The sequence below is a fragment of the Tachypleus tridentatus genome, chromosome 4 (genome assembly GCF_004210375.1).
Source record: "Tachypleus tridentatus isolate NWPU-2018 chromosome 4, ASM421037v1, whole genome shotgun sequence".
In the NCBI taxonomy this organism is placed as follows: Eukaryota; Metazoa; Arthropoda; class Merostomata; order Xiphosura; family Limulidae; genus Tachypleus; species Tachypleus tridentatus.
Genome location: NC_134828.1, coordinates 8,942,028 through 8,967,996, shown reverse-complemented (window position 1 = coordinate 8,967,996; position 25,969 = coordinate 8,942,028). Strand labels below are relative to the sequence as shown.

At 35.3% G+C, this 25,969-nt stretch overlaps 1 protein-coding gene across 1 annotated transcript; it reads left to right on the top strand.

Annotated features, from left to right (window-relative positions):
- The first annotated feature begins 4,352 nt into the window (after positions 1-4,352).
- Positions 4,353-25,685, top strand: LOC143248535 (growth/differentiation factor 8-like). Its single transcript, XM_076496960.1, has 2 exons — positions 4,353-4,994; positions 24,421-25,685. The coding sequence occupies exons 1-2, from the start codon at positions 4,640-4,642 to the stop codon at positions 25,356-25,358; spliced, it is 1,293 nt and encodes a 430-aa protein (XP_076353075.1). The 5' UTR covers positions 4,353-4,639; the 3' UTR covers positions 25,359-25,685.
- Positions 25,686-25,969: the final 284 nt, after the last annotated feature.

The following is a 25,969-nucleotide window of genomic DNA, read 5'->3' as shown; positions in this document are numbered from 1 at the left end:
AGGTACAATAATTAGGCTTTTCATATAAAATAAAAGAACATTTAAAATAAATCTTCGCTTTAACAATACTAAAACACGAATGTCACATACTTGCTTTCAATAACGCCAAGAAAGGCGAGGTTTTAAGCCACAGCCAAATACTAAAAGGGCAATTAAAATAGGAGCACGTGTTTACATACGTAATCTAACTCGTTTCACGAGGTCCTTTTCCATGAATTACCGCGTATTTAGAATTGCTTAAAAATGAATAAATTTTAATCCGTTTAAACTCAATAAAGTTAATTAGAGTCCGACGCGAATTTTGTTTTATTTTTCTTAATGTGATAAGAAGTTTAATTCAAAATACGTTTGTCTACTTATTGCTTCATTATTTAATATTTATCGTTTATTTGAATTTAAGCACAAAGTTATACAATGGGCTATCTGTGCTCTGCCCACCACGGCTATCGAAACCAAGTTTTTAGCATTAGGGCATGGTCAGGCGGTTAAAGCAATCGGCTCCTATTCTAAGGGTCGCGGGTTCGAATCCACATCACACCAAACATGCTCGCCCTTTCAGCCGTGGGGTGGGGTTGTAATGTGACGGTCAATCCCACTATTCGTTGGTAAAAGATTAGCCCTAGAGTTGGCGGTAGGTGGTGGTGATGACTAGCTGCCTTCCCTCTAGTCTTACACTGCTAAATTAGGGGCGGCTAGCGCAGATAACCCTCGTGTAGCTTTACACGAAATTCAAAATAAATAGATAATAAACCTCCCTCTGTGCAGTACTTATAAATTAGGCATATCTCAAATAGAACCTCGTACTTTCCGTATTGTAGACCGGCATTTTAATCACACGTTTACGCTGCCCCCTATACAATGTTTTCCACGTTTTATTAAAACGGCGTTATGTAGCTTTTGTTCCTTCAATAGAATTTTCATCGAATACGCGAGTTTTGCAAATCAGTAAAAATTGAATCTGAGTTGATGTCACATGTTTTTAGTTAGCAAGTTTAGCCAACAGGAGACAAAAATACGTGACTTTCATTGTAGCTTTTCACACATTAAAGACTAATAGGTAGCTGTAGCTATTAAAAATGTAAAAAAATATTTTCTGAAAAAAATGAAGTAAAAATTAAAATCGTGGATTCGAGTCTCTTCCAATCCAGTGTAACTGCTTCAGAATACATCTAGTTCATTTGTACATTCCAACCACAAAAAGACGTTTGTTATAAAGAAAATTATTACAATGAGAAAATCACGTTTTTCCATATGAAATATGAATGTATGCCATTTCAGGTTAATTGGTTTGGTTTGGTTTGAATTTCGCGCAAAGCTACACGAGGGCTATCTACACTAGCCGTCCCTAATTTAACAGTGCAAGACTAGAGGGAAGACAGCTGGTCATCACCACCCCACTGCCAACTCTTGGGCTACTCTTTTACCAATGAATAGTGGGATTGACCGCTACATTATAACGCCTCCACAGTTGAAAGGGAGAGCATGTTTGCTGTGACGGGGATTCGAACCCGCGATACTCAGATTATGAGTCGAGTGCTTTAACCACCTGGTCATGCCGAGCCTTTCAGGTTAATAATTCAAACAATAATTATTCCAATATTTCTACCAATAACGATATATTTTAAAATGTTGTGTTTTAAAACGTTTCGTCAATATGTTAGTCTAATTTAAACACCTTTATAAGGTTTCAAATCTCCTGCGTGTGGTTACTTAAGAAACACAATAATAACTTATACAGTCTACTAACGTCCAGTTCTGGACTCCCAGTAGAAAGACTTTACACGCAGTTCTCTGAGGTCCTTCGTCAAGTTTGTCTCGATGGCTAGCACAGAGTTGTGTGAATCTTAGATTTCGTCGGTGACAAATTACACGAAGGCATCTTTAATTACGAGAAGAGATGTTTTAGTACACACACACGTGTGCACGTGGAGTTACGTTCATAAGAATGAGTTTGCGTATTACATTCGTGTGTGTACTTTTATCTCCTTTGAACAACTCTCCAATTGTTATTTTTAATGATCATTAAAAAGCCTAAACACGATCTGTTACAAATACAAGAAAGACGCTGTGAAAACACTTAGGTAGTAGGTAAAGTGTCAGGAACAAATTAACATTACGGAATTTAAACACATTTCAAAATGTTACTATTTTCTTACTGTAAGTTATAGAAACGAAATGTTTCGGTTGAGTCAATTTCTGTGGCGCTAAAATACCAAACTGCACAATTCAGTGATATAAATACGTAGACTTAGTGCTGTCCCACCAGTGGATCCGCCAGTACGATAATACAGCAAAGTTTACGTAATGTTAAATTGTATACACTTAATACCGTTTACTAACACGTTCAAACTTTACTTAGCTAATAAACATTTCTTTCAGAGTAAAAACTACGCTCAGTGTCACACCATAAAAACAAGTAATTTCACAGTAAAAACTACGCTCAGTTTCATACCATAAAAACAAGTAATTTCACAGTAAAAACTACGCTCAGTGTCATACCATAAAAACAAGTAATTTCACAGTAAAAACTACGCTCAGTTTCATACCATAAAAAACAAGTAATTTCACAGTAAAAACTACGCTCAGTTTCATACCATAAAAACAAGTAATTTCACAGTAAAAACTACGCTCAATTTCATACCATAAAAAACAAGTAATTTCACAGTAAAAACTACGCTCAGTTTCATACCATAAAAACAAGTAATTTCACAGTAAAAACTACGCTCAGTGTCATACCATAAAACAAGTAATTTCACAGTAAAACTACGCTCAGTTTCATACCATAAAACAAGTAATTTCACAGTAAAACTACGCTCAGTGTCATACCATAAAAACAAGTAATTTCACAGTAAAAACTACGCTCAGTGTCATACCATAAAAACAAGTAATTTCACAGTAAAAACTACGCTCAGTTTCATACCATAAAAACAAGTAATTTCACAGTAAAAACTACGCTCAGTGTCATACCATAAAAACAAGTAATTTCACAGTAAAAACTACGCTCAGTGTCATACCATAAAAACAAGTAATTTCACAGTAAAAACTACGCTCAGTGTCATACCATAAAAAAACAAGTAATTTCACAGTAAAAACTACGCTCAATTTCATACCATAAAAACAAGTAATTTCACAGTAAAAACTACGCTCAGTTTCATACCATAAAAACAAGTAATTTCACAGTAAAAACTACGCTCAGTTTCATACCATAAAAACAAGTAATTTCACAGTAAAAACTACGCTCAGTGTCATACCATAAAAACAAGTAATTTCACAGTAAAAACTACGCTCAGTTTCATACCATAAAAACAAGTAATTTCACAGTAAAAACTACGCTCAGTGTCATACCATAAAAACAAGTAATTTCACAGTAAAAACTACGCTCAGTGTCACACCATAAAACAAGTAATTTCCGGAACAATTTTTCTGAATTTAATATTACAAAATATGTATTTTTCCGGTAAGCACCACGTGCAGTCTCATGGAATGCCATAAAAAAACGTGCCCCGCTGGTACAGATGTAAGTCTACGGATTTACAACACGAAAATTATGGGTTCGATTCCCCACGCTGGGCACCTGGTCGGATGTGGATTTGCTATAAAAAATCACTTTCCCACCCCCACATAAATAGTTTCTTGTATGAAGTACGCTGAATTAAATATCGTAACGTATAGCCAGCTGGTCAGGACGCTCGACTGGAGCTCTGAAGGTCGTGGGTTCGAATTCCTGTCACACTAAACATGGCCGCACTTTAAGCCGTGGGAGCGGTATAATGTGACGGTTAAACCCACTATTGGTTGGTAAAAGAGTATCCCAAGAGTTGGCGATGAGTGGTGATGACTATTCGCCTTCCCTCTAGTCTTACACTGATAAATTAGGGACAATTTGTTTGTTTTATGAATTTTGCGCAAAGCTACACGATTGTAGCTAACATTATAACGCTCCCATGGCTTTAAGAGCGAGCATGTTTGATGCGACGGGAATTCGAACTCGCGAATCTCAGATTACGAGTCGAATGCCTTAAACCACCTGGCCATGCCGGGCCCAAATTAGGGACAGATAGCCCTTGTGTAACTTTACACGAAATTCAAAAACAAACGAAGCATTACGCTGGATCTCAATTTATTATTTCTTTCTATCATGGATACGTACTTGATTAAATATAGAAAATGTTTGAGCTTCTAGCCGTGTTTTTGTTTTTTTAGTTAAAAAGAAATAATTACCGATTGTATATGAATTAACGATGCCTATTAAACTCGTTTTTTCCAACTGCTCGGTAGAAACGATGCAATCTTCACAAGTAATTGCAATAACCTGTTTAAAACAGGACCAGAAACATTCTCGGTAGGATTTCGCACGTGAGGTGGCGAGTATAGAGTAGGTCTGCTAAGACTTAGAAAGGTCTGAGTCGCGTCCACCGACAGACAACAACGTGGGCTAGGGTGGAAAAACCACCTCTGTTTTCGTTTCCCATTCGTCCGATCTTTGCTGAGGAGGTGCCCTTCTGGTAAGCTGGTTGGTTTAAAATGGACTATAAAGAAGCCGCGAGCACTGTTTTTAAGTGCGCTAAGTCGGACGGCACCTGAGTGACCTGTTAAAAAGAGCTCCACAGTGCGTTCCTCTCTCCATGCGGCACGAGAAATGACTAGGAGATGCCTCTATACGGCTCACACTTTCTTGCTGCTGTGTGTCGTGACGACTGCGCTCGTGAGAAGGACGAAACCGCTGCCCGAGGCGATCGAGGAACTCCCGTCTTCTGAAACGCTCAACAAGGATGAATTTGAAGACTTGGATCTGGAAGAGGAAATAGAGAACATTAAGCAACATATTCTATTGGAGCTGGGGATGGAAAGAGCGCCGGACGCCTCCCAAGTGAACGTCACTCAGAGTGAGCTGGACAGGGTGATGGAAATATATCATCGAAACATGAAAAACTCGGGCACTGAGGAGCATTACGATGACATAGTTCAGAGGTTTTACACCTTTAGAGACGAAGGTAGGAAAGATATCATATTATGTTACGGTTGTTTCTGAAACAAAACCTTTAAGATTCCCATTAAAAATCTATCGGACCATAGCTGCGGATCTATGGTTCGCGTCCCGTACCTTGGGCACGTAGATGTGTTATAAGAGTAACAGTCACTATTTCATGAGTCAAAAGCAGTTAAAGAAATGGCGGTGGGTGCCGTCGACTAGCTTTCCTCCCATTAGTCTATAACTTCAAAATTAAAGGAACCTAACGTAGAAGTCCTTGTATAGATTTGCCCCAATATCCGAAACAAACAACGTTACCCCACCTGTCGGTTATCATGAACAGTGTGCTATCTCGACTTCCACGCACAATAGAATAATGTTACGTCTAATATTCACTGTAATTATATAAAGTTTCAGGGTGCGTTCTCAAAAATGTGTATTTGTAATGTAAACAATAGATTTATAAAAAATACAAAACAAAAAACAAGACAATTTATTAATAGACTTATAAAGAGTAAATTACAAGTACCACAGACTACATATAATAACGCATAAAACGCGTTCCTATATCAACAAGAATATCAGGTGTCACTTGTAACAGCGCCCTCTATCCTGCAAATATATTGTTGAACAAAAATACAAGAATACCGATGGTTACTGGTAATCGGATCTGTCTAATTTACAGACTGTCTTGTGGAACGGAACACAATAGTATCAAGCGCTTCTTTGACATCAACGCCCTCTATCTCACAGACATTCTTGACAAACGAAACTCGTCACTGAATTAATCAGTGTTAGCTACAGTTATTAAATATTTATTAAATGTTAGTCAATGTTAGCTATAGTTACTTAATATTTATTAACTGTTAGTCAATGTTAGCTATAGTTATTAAATATTTATCAACTGTTAGTCAATGTTAGCTATAGTTATTAAATATTTATCAGTTTTTAGTCAATGTTAGCTATAGTTACTTAATATTTATTAACTGTTAGTCAATGTTAGATATAGTTATTAAATATTTATCAAATATCAATGTTAACTATAGTTATTAAATATTTATCAGTTTTTAGTCAATGTTAGCTATAGTTATTAAATATTTATCAGTTTTTAGTCAATGTTAGCTATAGTTACTTAATATTTATCAACTGTTAGTCAATGTTAGCTATAGTTACTTAATATTTATCAACTGTTAGTCAATGTTAGGTATATTTAAGAACGTCGGTCTCTCGCTGCCTAGGCCCGGCAGCATGGCCAGGTGGTTGAGACACTCAACTTGTAACATGAGAGTAGCGGGTTAAAATTCCCATCATACCAATACCCATAGAGGCGTTATAAAGTGACGGTCAATCCCACTATTCGTTGGTAAAAGAGTAGCCCAAGAGTTAGCGGTGGGTGGTGATGACTAGTTGCCTTCCCTCTTGTCTTACACTGCTAAATTAGGGACGGCTAGCGCAAATATCCCTCGTGTAGCTTTGCGCGAAATTTAAATAAAACCCCACACAAAACAAATCTTTAATCAAACTGTGCAGAGTTTTCACATATTAAATATAGGAACCATAATACATCTCTTCTCTTTAAGAACTAGCTACGAAAGATCGTATAGATTTGTGTCTTTAGTTCTATTATCTTTCAATCAACAGCCTCCATTGGCTTACCGGTAACTCTTGAAAGCTTATAACGCTAAAAACTAGGTTTCGATACCTTATTGGCAAAGCACAAACAGCTAATTTTGTAGCTTTGTTAATCACATTGAACAAACAAATTAGTTATACATTTCTCACATAAAACGCTGAAGAGCGGCACTTAAGAGTTTGTTTTTGAATTTCGCGCAAATCCACTAGAGGGCTATCTACGCTAACTGTCCCTAATTTAGCAGTGTAAAACTAGAGGGAAGACAACTAGTCATCGCCACCCACCATTAACTCTGGGCTACTCTTTTACCAACGAATAATGGGATTGATCGTACCTCTATAACTCCCCTACGGCTGAAAAGGCGATTTTGTTTGATGTGACGGAGATTCGAACCCGCGACCTTCTTTGATAATGTGACACTTGAAATTGTTTGCTAAAATCCTCCTAAATATATAAACATATTAGATAAAATATAAAGTTAATACAAATCCAAATTTAAGCTTCAATAATTTACTACGAATGTTAATTATCGATTACCGAAGATGTCCACGTCCACATTTCATCTGTTGCAACTCTCTGTTTAGAATAATGGACTACACTGTGTGTGTATTACTACTACTCAGTTACCAGGTGCAACACATAAGGTTAACCAACAATAAATAATTAGACGGATTTTGTTTAAAATATTGTTATTTGGTATCTAATGTCGCGTGAGTCACGCGTTATTAGGCGACCTGTAATTCAGGCTCTCATGAATTTACAAACAAAATTATACAGAAATAGGTTAGAAAATAGTCTTAAAGAGCCGTTTAATTCGTCGGGAATTCTAGGGTCAGAAAATTTTCACAGATATCTACTTTTAAATAAACTGAAAACTCGTATCAACACAACAAAGAAATAAGTTGATTGAAAAGCTTTTAATAACCAAGTAATAATCCCATAAAGAAGATACTCATGAACTAGCAACATATGTAATGATTACATACTGGTTACACATTAATAAACAAAAAATTGTTCTTTCTAACTTTCATAGTTAGCTAATTCAGTTATTCAGGAGAAAGCACTTGTCTCACGTTTCTCTCCGGGGTAGCATAAATCTCCAGAGTTTCATTTTAAAATTAAAATTTATACTAAATCTTTCAACCGACACGCACACGCTACCTGGTGTTGGTAACACAAAATACTTTTTTTTTCCCCCTTTTAAGAGAAACTATAGTGATTATATCTGTTTTTACTGTTGCCCGACCATTCCACTCAGGTGAATAGTGTTGGAATAATTTTAGTTTTTAATATCTGTGGTGTTTGAATTCATTTTACTTCACCATATATTTGAGGTCCAAATACTGAGTTTGCCAAATATATACAATATTATATTCACCGCCACCGTACACATTTAAACTTTAGCATCTCTCAGGTTATTCACCTGTGGGAAATTCGCAACAAATACTGCAACTAATGAAAATAAAAGCGGGTTTTTTTTATTGATTCTGCAATTACCAATTTATACTTAAAATAATATTATCTTTTAGTGTATTTTCAGCATCGTCACACCAATGTCAAATTTTTAATAGATATGGTTATTGTCTCCTTCGTCCTATGTCTACCAAAGTGAAACTGAGATTGGACTGTGTATGTTTACTTACTTATGATTGTAATCATTTTTATTTCGTGTTTTCTTAACCTAATAAAAACATACGCCCTTTGTTGTAGATCCGGCTGTATGACGTCATATAATCACAGATGTTCGTGACAAAAAAACAAATACATAAAAAATCCTTCAACTGTGAATTACAGGGGTTTGTCGTCCTATTATTTAGCATAAACGCGATAGGTGGTGTATTTCAAAACCTTCACGTCTGTTTAGCCTAATGGACGGGGAAGTACCAGCTTATGGTACTTATGGTACCATGATAATAAAACGTTCTATAAGGGAGTTTTTATGTGAATTAAGGAGTCAGTAGTGGGATGAACAACGTGAAAATTCTTTCTTTATGGGAATATTTTGCAGCTAATTGAAATATACAAAAATTATATCATTTTATATTGTGCTATATTCAAACGTAAAAAGATAACTTTCTACAGATAATCTGTAGTTGAGAAGTTTGTTTAATAGATAGCAGTGAACTCAAGATAGAGTAATTTACATTACTCAGTATTTATTATAATATATTATTAACCAGTATCTTAACTGGCAGTATATTATACTTTAGTGTTGACCAATGTGTTAACTAACAGTATATTATACTTTACTGTTGGCCAACGTGTTAACTGACAGTATATTATACTTTACTGTTAACCAATGTGTTACCTGACAGTGTATTATACTTTACTGTTCACCAATGTGTTAACTGACAGTATATTATACTTTACTGTTCACCAATGTGTTAACTGACAGTATATTATACTTTAATGTTGGCCAATGTGTTAACTGACAGCACATTATACTTTACTGTTAACCAATGTGTTAACTGACAGTATATTATACTTTACTGTTGGCCAATGTGTTAACTGACAGCACATTATACTTTATTGTTAACCAACGTGTTAACTGACAGTATATTATACTTTACTGTTGGCCAATGTGTTAACTGACAGTATATTATACTTTACTGTTGGCTAATGTGTTACCTGACAGTACGTTATACTTTAGTGTTGACCAATGTGTTAACTGACAGTGTATTATACTTTACTGTTCACCAATGTGTTAACTGACAGTACATTATACTTTAGTGTTGACCAATGTGTTAACTGACAGTATATTATACTTTACTGTTCACCAATGTGTTAACTGACAATATATTATACTTTACTGTTGGCAATTGTGTTAACTGACAGCACATTATACTTTATTGTTAACCAATGTGTTAACTGACAGTATATTATACTTTACTGTTAACCAATGTGTTAACTGACAGTATATTATACTTTACTGTTAACCAATGTGTTACCTGACAGTATATTATACTTTACTCTTCACCAATGTGTTAACTGACAGTATATTATACTTTAGTGTTGACCAATGTGTTAACTGACAGCACATTATACTTTAGTGTTGACCAATGTGTTAACTGACAGTATATTATACTTTACTGTTGGCTAATGTGTTAACTGACAGTATATTATACTTTACTGTTGGCCAATGTGTTAACTGACAGTATATTATACTTTACTGTTAACCAATGTGTTAACTGACAGTATATTATACTTTACTGTTGGCCAATGTGTTAACTGACAGTACATTATACTTTAGTGTTGACCAATGTGTTAACTGACAGCACATTATACTTTAGTGTTGACCAATGTGTTAACTGACAGTACATTATACTTTAGTGTTGACCAATGTGTTAACTGACAGTATATTATACTTTACTGTTCACCAATGTGTTAACTGACAGTATATTATACTTTACTGTTGGCCAATGTGTTAACTGACAGTATATTATACTTTACTGTTGGCCAATGTGTTAACAGACAGTATATTATACTTTACTGTTCACCAATGTGTTAACTGACAGTATATTATACTTTACTGTTGGCCAATGTGTTAACTGACAGTACATTATACTTTACTGTTGACCAATGTGTTAACTGACAGTACATTATACTTTAGTGTTGACCAATGTGCTAACTGACAGCACATTATACTTTACTGTTGGCCAATGTGTTAACTGACAGTACATTATACTTTGATGTTGACCAATGTGTTAACTGACAGCACATTATACTTTAGTGTTGACCAATGTGTTAACTGACAGTACATTATACTTTACTGTTGACCAATGTGTTAACTGACAGTATATTATACTTTACTGTTGGCAAATGTGTTAACTGACAGCACATTATACTTTACTGTTCACCAATATGTTAACTGACAGTATATTATACTTTACTGTTCACCAATGTGTTAACTGACAGTATATTATACTTTACTCTTCACCAATGTGTTAACTGACAGTATATTATACTTTACTGTTGGCAAATGTGTTAACTGACAGTACATTATACTTTAGTGTTGACCAATGTGTTAACTGACAGTATATTATACTTTACTGTTGGCAAATGTGTTAACTGACAGTACATTATACTTTACTGTTGGCAAATGTGTTAACTGACAGCACATTATACTTTACTGTTGGCCAACGTGTTAACTGACAGTATATTATACTTTAGTGTTGGCCAATGTGTTTACTGAGAGTATATTATACTTTACTCTTGGCCAATGTGTTAACTGACAGTATATTATACTTTACTGTTGGCTAATGTATTAACTGACAGTACATTATACTTTACTGTTAACCAATGTGTTAACTGACAGTATATTATACTTTACTGTTCACCAATGTGTTAACTGACAGTATATTATACTTTACTGTTCACCAATGTGTTAACTGACAGTATATTATACTTTAGTGTTGGCCAATGTGTTAACTGAGAGTATATTATACTTTACTGTTGGCCAATGTATTAACTGACAGTATATTATACTTTACTCTTCACCAATGTGTTAACTGACAGTATATTATACTTTACTCTTCACCAATGTGTTAACTGACAGTATATTATACTTTACTGTTGGCTGATGTATTAACTGACAGTACATTATACTTTACTGTTAACCAATGTGTTAACTGAGAGTATATTATACTTTACTGTTGGCTAATGTGTTACCTGACAGTACATTATACTTTACTGTTGACCAATGTGTTAACTGACAGTGTATCATACTTTACTGTTCACCAATGTGTTAACTGACAGTACATTATACTTTAGTGTTGACCAATGTGTTACCTGACAGTACATTATACTTTACTGTTGACCAATGTGTTAACTGACAGTGTATCATACTTTACTGTTCACCAATGTGTTAACTGACAGTACATTATACTTTACTGTTGGCTAATGTGTTACCTGACAGTACATTATACTTTACTGTTGACCAATGTGTTAACTGACAGTGTATCATACTTTACTGTTCACCAATGTGTTAACTGACAGTACATTATACTTTAGTGTTGACCAATGTGTTAACAGACATTATATTATACTTTACTGTTGGCCAATGTGTTAACTGACAGCACATTATACTTTACTGTTGGCCAACGTGTTAACTGACAGTATATTATACTTTAGTGTTGGCCAATGTGTTAACTGAGAGTATATTATACTTTACTGTTGGCCAATGTGTTAACTGACAGTATATTATACTTTACTGTTGGCTAATGTGTTAACTGACAGTACATTATACTTTACTGTTAACCAATGTGTTAACTGACATTATATTATACTTTACTGTTGGCCAATGTGTTAACTGACAGCACATTATACTTTACTGTTGGCCAACGTGTTAACTGACAGTATATTATACTTTAGTGTTGGCCAATGTGTTAACTGACAGTATATTATACTTTACTGTTGGCCAATGTGTTAACTGACAGTATATTATACTTTACTGTTGGCTAATGTGTTAACTGACAGTACATTATACTTTACTGTTAACCAATGTGTTAACTGACAGTATATTATACTTTACTGTTCACCAATGTGTTAACTGACAGTATATTATACTTTACTGTTAACCAATGTGTTAACTGACAGTATATTATACTTTACTGTTGGCCAATGTGTTAACTGACAGTACATTATACTTTAGTGTTGACCAAACTATTAACTGACAGTAAATTATACTTTACTGTTAACCAATATGTTAACTGACAGTATATTATACTTTACTGTTCACCAATGTGTTAACTGACAGTATATTATACTTTACTGTTGGCCAATGTGTTAACTGACAGTACATTATACTTTACTGTTCACCAATGTGTTAACTGACAGTACATTATACTTTAGTGTTGACCAATGTGTTAACTGACAGTATATTATACTTTACTGTTCACCAATGTGTTAACTGACAGTATATTATACTTTACTGTTCACCAATGTGTTAACTGACAGTATATTATACTTTACTGTTGGCCAATGTGTTAACTGACAGTACATTATACTTTACTGTTCACCAATGTGTTAACTGACAGTATATTATACTTTACTGTTGACCAATGTGTTAACTGACAGTACATTATACTTTACTGTTGGCCAATGTGTTAACTGACAGTATATTATACTTTACTGTTGACCAATGTGTTAACTGACAGTACATTATACTTTAGTGTTGACCAAAATGTTAACTGACAGTACATTATACTTTACTGTTGACCAATGTGTTAACTGACAGCATATTATACTTTACTGCTGACTAGTGTCTTAAATGACAGTATATTAAACATTACTATAGACCAGCACATTAACTAACAGTAATACTTACTGTTGACAAGTATCTTAACTGACAGTATATTATACATTACTAAAAACCAGTATCTAATTAACTGACAGTATATTATATATTACTAAAAACCAGTATCTTAACTGACAGTATATTATATATTACTAAAAACCAGTATTTTAACTGACAGTATATTATACATTACTAAAAACCAGTATCTAATTAACTGACAGTATATTATACATTACTAAAAATCAGTATCTTATTAACTGACTGTATATTATACATTACTAAAAACCAGTATCTTAACTGACAGTATATTATACATTACTAAAAACCAGTATCTAATTAACTGACAGTATATTATACATTACTAAAAACCAGTATCTTAACTGACAGTGTATTATATATTAATATAAACTAATATTTTAATTGCGATCTCGTATTTTGTATCAGTAGCTCAACTGAAGAAATAATAGACGTCCTAGAATTCCAGTTTTTGGTTTGTGTTCGACTTTTCACTAAACAATATATTTCTGAAAATCCTGTAACTGGGTCGTAATGTTCAAACCTTAATTGCTTACATTTACTGCCTCACTTATACCATTTTGTATTGCGTTTATAAGTTACTAATATCTGTGCACATGATCAGAATGTATTTCCATATTTTATATTTCGTTATACAATTATGACAGCATTTTATTCACGCGTGTTTTCCCCGATTAAACTAGGAGATGTATATTATTATTTTTTATTAAAGAATATATATTCTGAAATGACAAAAGCAGGTCATTTATACGTGTCCAACCAATTAAAATATTTTCCATGATAACAGTTATTTCAATACGCTATAGAGTTGTTTATCACAGGATCTCGAGAAACTGTTGACAAATTTATTTTACGAGCAATTAAATATTCGGTCGTTTTACGTACGTTTTTCCTCGTAGTGTGACTTGCACGTTACTTGGAATCCGGTGAAACATGTTGCGCAAAGTCAGCGTTTTTTTTTTTTTTTTTTCTCCTTTCATGTACGTTTTCCTTGTTATGATCATGAGTTTAACTTGACTGTAACAATACTTTTAACAAGCCAGTAAGGCAAAGACAAATTTGAACGATGTTACTTTATAATTATGTTCTAGATTATTAAACCGTCAATTTGAGCCGAACCAACATGAAAGTCTGGCTAGGAATTACAGCGTATTTGTGATGTCGCTTCTCACAATCTTGAAATTTTGGTTTGTCACGACAGTTATGTTTCTTTCTCTGTTTTGAACTTTCACGCAAAGCTACACAAGAGCTGCTTACTCCCTAATTTAGCAGTGTAATTTTAGAGAGAAGGCAGCTAACTATTACCACCCACCGCCAACTCTTGGACTGCTCTTTTACCATCAAATAGTGGAATTGATCATAACATTATAACGCCCCCACGATTGAAAGGGCGAGCATATTTGGTGAGATGGGGATCCGAACTCGCGACCCTCAGATTACAAGTTTAAAGCCCTAACCACGTGGCCATATTTAGCTAATGAAGAAGACAATTTGTTGATTAAGTTGTTTTTTTTCAGGTTTACTCAAAGGCGAAAAGTCACTATAATTATCTATATGTGTATATCTACAAAGTGCCTGTCAAGTCTGGAACCATGGGCACTCCAACGAATTCTACAGAATATATTACACGTCCTGTTCTTATCATTCGAAACAAGTTTGGACTTATATTTCCAATTTCTCCCAACACTGCTAACCATATTTGCTTCATTGTCAATTGCCCAACACTCGTCATAAATTCGTTGTTTCAAATGTTTGGACATCCTGTTTATGCGCAGAATAACGCACCGTACAATAGAATGCGGACTGTTTTGGCGATTAACCATTCTACATAAGAACTTGAAACAATATTTACACTTGGTTCTGTTCCAGGCTGACCTAATGGTCAGCGTGTTCGGAAGGGGAATCTTTAGGCTCCTAGCATGGGTACCGCTGTCACAAAAAACGCATTTTGCACTTCAGCATCATGAGTAGACTATAAGGGTGGCAGTGAAACCCCTCTGTTCCGTCAGACAAAGGTAGCCCAAGAGTTGGCGGCGGGTGCTGTTAACTAGTTACCTAACCTGTAATTTATCAGTTCAAATGTATGAATGACTATTTGTGTAGCTTTGAGTGAACATTCTGAAACAAAAACAAAACAACAGCCTATCAGCATTTCATTTAAATTGGAACTTTCGAAGTTTCTAGAACTGTAGTTCATTCTGTATTCATGTAACGCACTTAAAAATGTTAAGGAAAATACATGAATGATTCATTAACACGCTAGAGTAAAATAAAAGTTTCAGATATATTTTTGTCAAGTTTTATTGAGACTGTCATATAGTTACTGAAAAAAAAAATTCAAAGTTAGTACAGTTTTCAATAGTTTAAGATACCGAAAGACCCAAAATATTGAATTCAGTTGTCGAACCAGTATTGCCACACTGAAAATAATAAATATAAAGCAACAGAGATAACAACTTGATAATTATAATTATGTCCCCAAAGACATAAATCTGAGGGCTTACAACGTTAAAGTTCAGCTTTCAATTCCCGTGGTGAATAAAACTCATGGTGTAGCTCTGTTCTTAATATTGAACAAATACATAAATTAATGCTTACTAACAAACTAATTAAACAATATTTATGAACTAACCATTTTACTGGATTTATATATATATATAAATATTCTAAAGTATTAATAATCTATGAATAATAGGCAAGCTTAACACTTATCTTCAGACTTTCTTCAAAGTAGCTTGTTCTAAAATAGGTGGTATTATTGAAGCTAATTTTAAATGGTTTATTCAAACCTTATGATGGGAAGCAGATTTATATTGGAAGAAATGGAACTAAATAAACTTTGTGAACTAAATGTTCATCTAGACACCAACACTAATTCCATATGCTTGTGAACTAAATGTTCATCTAGACACCAACACTAATTCCATATGCTTGTGAACTAAATGTTCATCTAGACACCAACACTAATTCCATATGTTAATTTGTTTAACATCCTACTTACCACATAAATTAATATATTTTCTCAAATGTTACCATTTGTACATGGAAAACAATGCCAGTAGAAAGTAGAATTAATAATGTTTCCATGGAGAACAATGCCAGTAGAAAGTAGAATTAATAATGTTTACATGGAGAACATTGCCAGTAGAAAGTAGAATCAATAATGTTTACATGGAGAACATTGCCAGTAGAAAGTAGAATTAATAATGTTTACATGGAGAACATTGCCAGTAGAAAGTAGAATCAATAATGTTTACATGGAGAACATTGCCAGTAGAAAGTAGAATTAATAATGTTTACATGGAGAACATTGCCAGTAGAAAGTAGAATTAATAATGTTTACATGGAGAACAATGCCAGTAGAAAGTAGAATTAATAATGTTTACATGGAGAACATTGCCAGTAGAAAGTAGAATTAATAATGTTTACATGGAGAACATTGCCAGTAGAAAGTAGAATTAATAATGTTTACATGGAGAACAATGCCAGTAGAAAGTAGAATTAATAATGTTTACATGGAGAACAATGCCAGTAGAAAGTAGAATTTATAATGTTTACATGGAGAACAATGCCAGTAGAAAGTAGAATTAATAATGTTTACATGGAGAACAATGCCAGTAGAAAGTAGAATTAATAATGTTTACATGTGGTCCTACAATATAACTGTAGTGTAGTTGTTGATTAACTCCTCAACGTGTGGTCATACAATATAACTGTAGTGTAGTTGTTGATTAACTCCTCAACGTGTGGTCATACAATATAACTGTAGTGTAGTTGTTGATTAATTCCTCAACATGTGGTCATACATTATAACTGTAGTGTAGTTGTTGATTAACTCCTCAACGTGTGGTCATACAATATAACTGTAGTGTAGTTGTTGATTAATTCCTCAACATGTGGTCATACAATATAACTGTAATGTAGTTGCTATTGTGAGTAAACAAATAAGATCAAACAAGTATTTCAGGAATAGCAACATATGAGGTACATTGGTGCTATGTGAACTGGTTGAGGTCAGTTAATACGAGATAAAATACACAGGAATACTGAAGATAACAACAACAAATATGCTATAGGTTATACAATTGGAATACACAAACTGTACCATGGACAAAAATATTTTTACCTATCACATGAATATCGCCTTGCACTCCGGTTGGGCCCGGCATGGCCAAGCGTGTTAAGGCGTTCGACTCGTAATCCGAGGATCGCGGGTTCGAATCTCCGTGGCACCAAACATGCTCGCTCTTTCAGCCGTGTGGGCGTTATAATGTAAAGATCAATCCCACTATACGTTGGTAAAAGAGTAGCCCAAGAATTGGCGGTTGGTGGTGATGACTAGCTGCCTTCCCTCTAGTCTTACACTGCTAAATTAGGGACGGCTAGTGAAGATAGCCCTCGAAGAGCTTTGCGCGAAATTAGAAAAAAACAAAACAATCCACTCCGGTTTGAAGAGGGCGTTAAATAAGACACTTCAGATTAACCTGTTAAAATGAAGTATATCAAAACCCGATTCTTTAACTAACATGTTGACTCAATATTATATTTTTAATAGTGTGTATGTTTCGTAATAGCACAACATGTTGGAAATGTTAAAACGTTTTGTTTTATTCAACTAAAATCTAAACTAATTCGCTTGCTTTCAACGTTTCGCCCAGAGCTACACCAACAGATATTTGTTCATAAGATCGTCACTAATTTTGTAGTAGTAGGTTAAAGAGTAAGCAGCTTGTCGAAAGCACCCACCGTCAACTCTTGAGCTACCTTCATGTGATCGTATAGTGCGATAAATCACGAATTTCAATAGTTAAAGTCTGTGAACACAAATCACCGGGTCTTGTCTAGTCCAAACAAATTGCTATATCATACTTCATAAGCCTAACGCAACATCTTTTCATATTTCCAATTGTTTGGTCCAGTAATTTGATTTAAAATTGGGGAAAAAGTGTGAATCAGTGCTAACTCTAGAAGAAAAGAACCTGTGACGAGAATTCCAGACACCGACATTAATTAGCTCTGTTAGATCAATGACAAGGATTACAGAATCCAACAATAACAGAGCTAATCAGACCGTCTTAATCAACGTTAGCGTCAGAATGGACGAGCATAAAGACGTAACTGTCAGTAAATGCTGCATCAGTATTATTAACGTACGTGGAAAACAAGTGTTTCAATTGCTAAGTAACGGGCACTAATTGTGAGGAGAAATCGGAGAAACATAACAGTTTGAGAGTCAAAATAAGAAAGACGGTAATTTATTTTATGATCAAGTCAGAAAATGTCGAAGGTAATAGGGATAATAAGCTTAGCGCGCTTTAAATTCTTACGTTAAAAAAAAAACCCAACAAAAAACGGTTAATAATATTTGATAACATCAGCGCTTAGTCTGCCAAACAAGCCATCAAAGTATAAGCGGAACACTGAAGAGAAAACCAATTCTCAACTAACACGCATGTTGTTCAGCTAGACCGTTGGAACGCAGTATTTTTGAGGGGTGATAGGTTAAGTTAATTAAAGTGGGTTTCTCTCTTTTTTTTTTTTTTTAAATCTGGATTCGGTTCATGTTTTGGACCAGGAAGAGTCAGGTTCAGCGTTGGCCTCTTCCTCCCTTTTGTGAGACAGTTTGGTTTGTTATGCGCCCTCCGCTAGTACAGCGGTAAGTCTACGAATTTACAACGCTAAAATCAAGGGTTCGATTCCCCTCGGTGGGCTGAGCAGATAGCACAATGTGGCTTTGCAATAAAAAAACACAAACACTGGTTTGTCGTGAACTTCGCGTGAAACTACTCGAGGGCTATCTGCGCGGACTCTCCCTAATTTTGAAGCGGTATATCAGAGAGAAAGTAGGCAGTCAACATCCACACACCGTCAACTCTTGGGCTACCTTCTTACCAACGTATAGTAGGGATTGTCTATAATATCCAAACTTCTCCAGGGCTAAAAACGCAAACATTTTTTGTAACTGGATTCGAACCCGCGGCCCAAAGGTTGCGCGTTAAGTTCTTTAACCATCAGTTCATACTAGGCCTAAAGTGGGCCATAAGTGAGGAATTTGGTTGGATTGGATTAATATTATGGCTAGTGAACGAAAATTGTACTTGAGTGAAGGGTGAAAATGACGTAACTTCATTCTTATTTCGTTCAATACACTTTTCTGAAACGATTATAATCGTATTAATAATTATTAATATATATTTATTGATCAGTTGTACTATCGATAAACGATAAGGAGAAATGAAGATAATAAAAATGATAATTCGCTTGCGTAAATATTTACCTTGGTTACTCAAGTGACAAGTTACCACAGACATGGCAAAGAGTTTGTTTGTTTGTTTTGGAATTTCGCACAAAGCTACTCGAGGGCTATCTGCGCTAGCCGTCCCTAATTTAGCAGTGTAAGGCTAGAGAGAAGGCAGCTAGTCATCACCACCCACCGCCAACTCTTGGGCTACTCTTTTACCAACGAATAGTGGGATTGACCGTCACATTATACACCCCCACGGCTGAGAGGGCGAGCATATTTAGCGCGACGCGGGCGCGAACCCGCGACCCTCGGATTACGAGTCGCACGCCTTACGCGCTTGGCCATGCCAGGCCTGATGGCAAAGAGAAGAACGTAGTTTTGGAAACTGTGATCCAAGTTCGAGTGTCGCAGTAAACAGGCGAAAAGGAATTATTTTTAAAATACGTAAAACTGACCATATGGATTTGCTGTTCGATCAAATACTTTTAATGCTTTGTTCACACTGGACATTTAATCGAGAACAAATCCGATATTTCAGATATTGTGATAAATGTGAATACACGAATCCAAATTAAACTTATCAGAAATATCGGATACGACACGTTTTGTTGGATCAATGTTCTCACATAAGCATTTGTATCGGATCAACCATAGTGCGATCATGAGTTTTCTTATTTCGCTATATTACACTAAGCCTAAACTGCCACATTATACCCCTGACATATTACTAAAATCTAAACTGGAAGCCCCCCGCTAGTACAGCTGTAGGTCTTCCGATTTACAACAGTAAAATCAGGGGTTCTATTCCCCTCAGTGGGCTAAGCAGATAACCCGATGTGGCTTTACTATAAGAAAACACTCACCCACCCACCCCACTAAACTGGACGTACTATATAGTATCACATTACGCCTAAATTGCTAATACATAATACTTTCACAGTACCAAAACATCAACAGAACGTAGTAAATAACAACACACCACTCGTAAATTGTTAATTTGTAATACTTTCACAGTAGTAAAATATCAACAGAACGTAGTAAATAACAACACACCACTCGTAAATTGTTAATTTGTAATACTTTCACAGTAGTAAAATATCAACAGAACGTAGTAAATAACAACACACCACTCGTAAATTGTTAATTTGTAATACTTTCACAGTAGTAAAATATCAACAGAACGTAGTAAATAACAACACACCACTCGTAAATTGTTAATTTGTAATACTTTTACAGTAGTAAAATATCAACAGAACGTAGTAAATAACAACACACCACTCGTAAATTGTTAATTTGTAATACTTTCACAGTAGTAAAATATCAACAGAACGTAGTAAATAACAACACACCACTCGTAAATTGTTAATTTGTAATACTTTAACAGTAGTAAAATATCAACAGAACGTAGTAAATGACAACACACCACTCGTAAATTGTTAATTTGTAATACTTTCACAGTAGTAAAATATCAACAGAACGTAGTAAATAACAACACACCACTCGTAAATTGTTAATTTGTAATACTTTCACAGTAGTAAAATATCAACAGAACGTAGTAAATAACAACACACCACTCGTAAATTGTTAATTTGTAATACTTTCACAGTAGTAAAATATCAACAGAACGTAGTAAATAACAACACACCACTCGTAAATTGTTAATTTGTAATACTTTCACAGTAGTAAAATATCAACAGAACGTAGTAAATAACAACACACCACTCGTAAATTGTTAATTTGTAATACTTTCACAGTAGTAAAATATCAACAGAACGTAGTAAATAACAACACACCACTCGTAAATTGTTAATACAAGGAACAAAAAACTAAAACAGTACCATGTTTGAAAGTTCCATATCAGTAAGGAAACTGTTCATTCATACATCAGTTACGTGAAATGATGTTCAAGTTTAGTGTTATAACAGTTAATGTAGGTATTAATTACATAAAATTAAGTTTTATGGATATTATAAAACAGTTCATGGATTGATCTGAACTTACCTAACTGTCGGATTGTGGTGTCTTAGACAGACTCATATGCTACATATGGTTACCTGGGTCTGACTTCATCTAGAGACGTAAACCTAACTAAACATCGTCTTATCTTCTTCAATCATCCATTTATGTGTATGACGAGTATCAGAATGAAAACAACAAATACTGACCAATTACTTTCAAGTCAGTAAAACGCTCGTCAACAGAGTTATGTCTTATATACTGTCTATTTCGAAATTTAGTGTAGTTTTAGTAACTAGGCTAAGTAGTTTAACTTTAGTGGGAGTTGTAGAGTTTTCTTTTAATTTTATATCCAGCTGTTGTTTCCATGGTATTAGTAGAACCTAAATGTCCTTATTATAAACACCTAGCTCACATGAAAGCTAAATGAAGTACAACTTTATTCGAATGTTACCTATTGAAATAAAAAGAGAAATCTTTTCTAGAGTCTGTCTGCTTTGAATTTCTCTCAAAGTTACACGAGGGTTATCTGCGCTAGCCATCCCTAATTTGTCAGTAAAATACTACAGGGAAGGCAGCTAGTCATCACCACCCACCGCCAACTCTTGGGCTACTCTTTTGCCAAAGAATGGTGGGATTGACCGTAAATTACAACGCCCCCACGGCTGAAAGGGCAAGCATGTTTGGTATGGTGGGGATTTGAACCCGTGACCCTCAGATTACTAGTCGATCTCCCTAACCACCTGGCCATGCCGGGCCCCTTTCTTAAAGAAAAGTAGAATTGTATCAATATTTTTTTCATTGATTACAAAGCTAGTATTTTCTCTAGTTTCTCTTACATATATCTATTGTTTTTCACTATAGTTGAAGCAGATGTGATGTTGTAAGCCAGCGTTCTCGGACTGTGAATCTGAATGCTAGTGATTTGCATCTCGTTACCGAAAGAAAAAACACGCTCCGCACTTCGGGGCAGTTTTGTTGCGTAGCTGCCTCTCTTGTAGTCTATCAGATGAAAATTAAAGACGGTTGTAAACAGATGACCCTTGTGTAACTTTTCACGAAAATTCTGAAACAGACAACCGACTGTATTATTTAATTTAAAATAATCGTTGTGTTCAAATCTTAGTTTTAATAACTTAGCCTGTTTGATGTTTTGAAGATGCTTTCAAACGCTGTTGATTCCAGTAACTTTCTGTACTATTAATAAAAACATAGAGTGAACTGGCTACTACGCTAGATCAAAAGTTCTTATGGCATAACGTGTACCTTTAGTCTTCAGTTATTTGTTGAATTTCGCGCAAAGAACCTCTATGGTTATCTTCTTTTGTCGTCCTTAGCTTTGGAGTAATAGACAAAAGCTAAGGCAGATAGTCAACATTACCAACTGCCCATAATGAGAGGCGCGAACCAGGGAACGTCTTATCCACAGTCCGGTACGCTAACCGCTGAGCCACTCTCGGCCCAAGTCTTTAAAGGAAAACTGTCAGAAATATGACGTAATATTTCATTTTGATAGATGGTAAGCAAGTCGGGCTGCAGATCCAAAGTTTTAGATCCGATGTCGCGGAACGTTTCACACTTTCGGCTGCGGAAGCATTATGAAAGTGATAGTCAGTCTCGTTACTGTGTCCAGATAGCCAAGCAAAGCCCTTGTGGCGTCAAAGCCTCCCCCTCTAGTCAATATAGTTCGAAATAAGAGACGATTATACCTCAGTATCTGGAGTCTTAAATCTGGCAGCTTATCCTTAGAGTTCTAGATCTGGCAGCTTATCCCTAGAGTCTTAGCTCTGGCAGCTTATCTTTAGAGCTCTAGCTCTTGCAGCTTATCCCTAGAGTCTTAGCTCTGGCAGCTTAACCTTAGAATTCTAGCTCTGGCAGCTTATCCCTAGAGTCTTAGCTCTGGCAGCTTACTCTTAGAGTCTTAGCTCTGGCAGCTTATCCTTAGAGTTCTAGCTCTGGCAGCTTATCTTTAGAGTCTTAGTTCTGGCAGCTTATCCTACATGCACGCAAGATGTCCTTCAGATTTAAAATTTCAATCTTCTTTAGTTAGTATCTTTATAAAAAATCTGGTTTACATTTTTATATGATTAAATGTGATCGGTTCTCAGTACGTGTTTCAGTCGAAGCTTGTAGATCTCATGTGGAAAATGAAGATACTTAAAATAATGTTTCAAAATAACCTTAATTATAGAGGATTATGTTTAACTCACATCAGTGAACTAGAATAACCTGTTAGAAACGTCAGTTTGAAGATCCCTTAAAGAATGGCTCTTTTCTCAAAACCGTTGTAGGAAATACATTCACAATAATTAAAAATACGTAGACCAAACCAAAAAGGTGTTAAATCACTATAAATATTGATAAAATGCAAGGACTTTCGACAGGTAGACTTGTCTCTATCAGGGTTAATGGCAGATTAATATGCTACTGAAAAGCAATGTGATTCTTAAATGACAACTTTATAATATTATCCCAAGGTAAGGTAAAGGTGACCATTGGTAAAGGTTCCACTGTTACAAGTGTAATGGCGACTTGTATTTGATTCAAGAATTTGAAAAATCTATTAGTAAGATTAATGAGATTGAGAACAAAAATTATTAGAACCCATTCTTCTATATCTGAATCTTGGTAGTTCCAAATACTATACATACTACTGAATAAGCCCAAGAGCAAGGATATAATTAGTCTTGATAGAGAATTACTTGTGCAACTGATATTTTAACGACAACAATCTAATCTTTGATTCCACATTTCCCGATGGACCAATAATCTATTATCTGAGTTACTGCTCCCTGGTTCTACACGATTCAATATTACTAGTAACATATGTAATACCTCGGGGGGAGGCATGGCCTGGCCTGGTGGGATAAAGCGTTCGACTCGTAATCCGAGGGTCGCGGGTTCGAATCCCCGTAGCACCAAACATGCTCGCCCTTTCAGCCGTGGGGGCGTTGCTGAAATGTGATGATCAATCCCTTTATTCGTTGGTAAAAGAGTAGCCCAAGAGTTGGCGGTGAGTGGTGATGATAGCTGCCTTCCCTCTAGTCTTACACTGCTAAATTAGTGACAGCTAGCACAAATAGCCCTCGAGTAGCCTTGCGCGTAATTGAAAAACAAACAATACCTCAGGGAAACAAAACTAGTTGAAATTTGCTAATAATATTACAAAATAAGTAATTATATATAGTGTATTTTATTGGCCAATCAAAGAGATAATTTTTGTTATTTGGCGCATACGATTAAAATTCATTTATTTTTCTCCTTTTGTTTTCTTTTTCTGTCAGTGCCACTACAGTTTGACTTCACTAATGGTTCTTTCCAATCAAGTGGAATTAAAACTCTATTCTTCTCTTTAAATTTTCCTAACCACTTGGGAAACAGCACTCGAGGCCTAGCTGTAACTTCTGCTCGACTCAGCATTTACAAAGCTCGTAAAGGAGTCCACCACAAAGCAGATGGACGTATAGGGCGTTCAAACGCCGTAGCAGACAGTGAGAAGCCAAAAGAAGCTACAGTCTTTATCTACCAGCTCCAAGAACCCGCTCATTTCAAGGAACCTGATCGCTATCTAGTTTCAGCGCAGCAGATTTTGCTGGCCACAGACGGCTGGGAAGTATTCGATTTAAGTAAAGCCGTCGAAACGTGGGTGGAGTTCCCTACTCTAAACTACGGTCTTCAAATTGAATGCGCTGAATGTGAAGCTCACGGCTTTACTTTTCTCTCGGTAAACAGCACAGAGATCGCCGCTAAAGCACACTCCGGGAAACTAATAAACGTTACTTACCAAGCGCCCGGACGGGCAGTTTTAGATATCGCACTAACAGAATCAACAGCACGATCTAAGAGGTCTAGGCCTAATAATAAACACCAGCGCAGGTACCCGTTAGACTGCACTAGTGGACGAAAAACTAAACTTTGCTGTCGCTATTCGATGAATATCTCTTTCAAGGAGTTACAATGGAACTGGATCATAAAACCTCAGCAGTTTGAAGCCTATTTCTGTAAAGGAAAATGCGTTCAGAAGACCAAAAATTATTCTAGTAACCACGCGAGGATCCAAAACTTGATGCGTAAAAAGAAGAGCAAGAGGAAACAAATTCCTCGCCCTTGCTGTGCCCCCAAAAAGATGGAGTCTTTAAATATTGTGTATTGGAAAAACAAAAGCGAAGTTGGCACGAAAAAACTAAAAGGAATGGTAGTCTCGCAGTGTGGTTGTGCTTAAGTTGGTGCTTGTAATATAAAAGAATAACTGGAATCGTTAAAAACATTAGACACTGATACACTATACTGAAACGTGCGTGTGGGAGGGAAACTACGAGTCATGAACTACAGATCGTGTCAATAAGTCACGAACTACTCACTGTGTCAATAAGCCCTAGCTGTTTTAAATATTTTATAGTCATTTGTGTCAGTATAATTATATAAAATTATATTCTATATTAAAATCACAACAATATTTATATGTTAATCAAGAAGTTAAGTGTATCATTTTGAGCATTCTGTAGAAATATTTTTCTCGTAAGCCTAAACCATTAAAGTAGAAAATTTATTTTAGTCTTTTAATCTCGCCAAATACAAAATATTCCAAACGACAAATGAAGATGACGGTAGATGGAACTTTCGGTTCTGTGCGAAAACGTTTGTATAGAAATAGTGATTATTTTAGCGCATCAAATAAAAATAATGGTTGATTATAGTTAAAAAAGCATCGCATAGAATAGATTTCTGTCAACAAAGCGCGTATTTAATTTGTCTTTATTGGTTAAACAAGAAGTCAGTAAGGAGTTTTCATTTACCTGTGAAATTCTGTCTTAAGAATAGGCTTAGCTTTAG

What these genes read in the sequence shown, in the direction of transcription:
- LOC143248535 (XM_076496960.1), top strand. Translation starts at nt 4,640, where the DNA reads ATGACTAGGAGATGCCTCTATACGGCTCACACTTTCTTGCTGCTGTGT. An exon ending in TTACACCTTTAGAGACGAAG is followed by an intron (nt 4,995 to 24,420) that starts GTAGGAAAGATA and finishes TTTTTCTGTCAG; the next exon opens with TGCCACTACAGTTTGACTTC.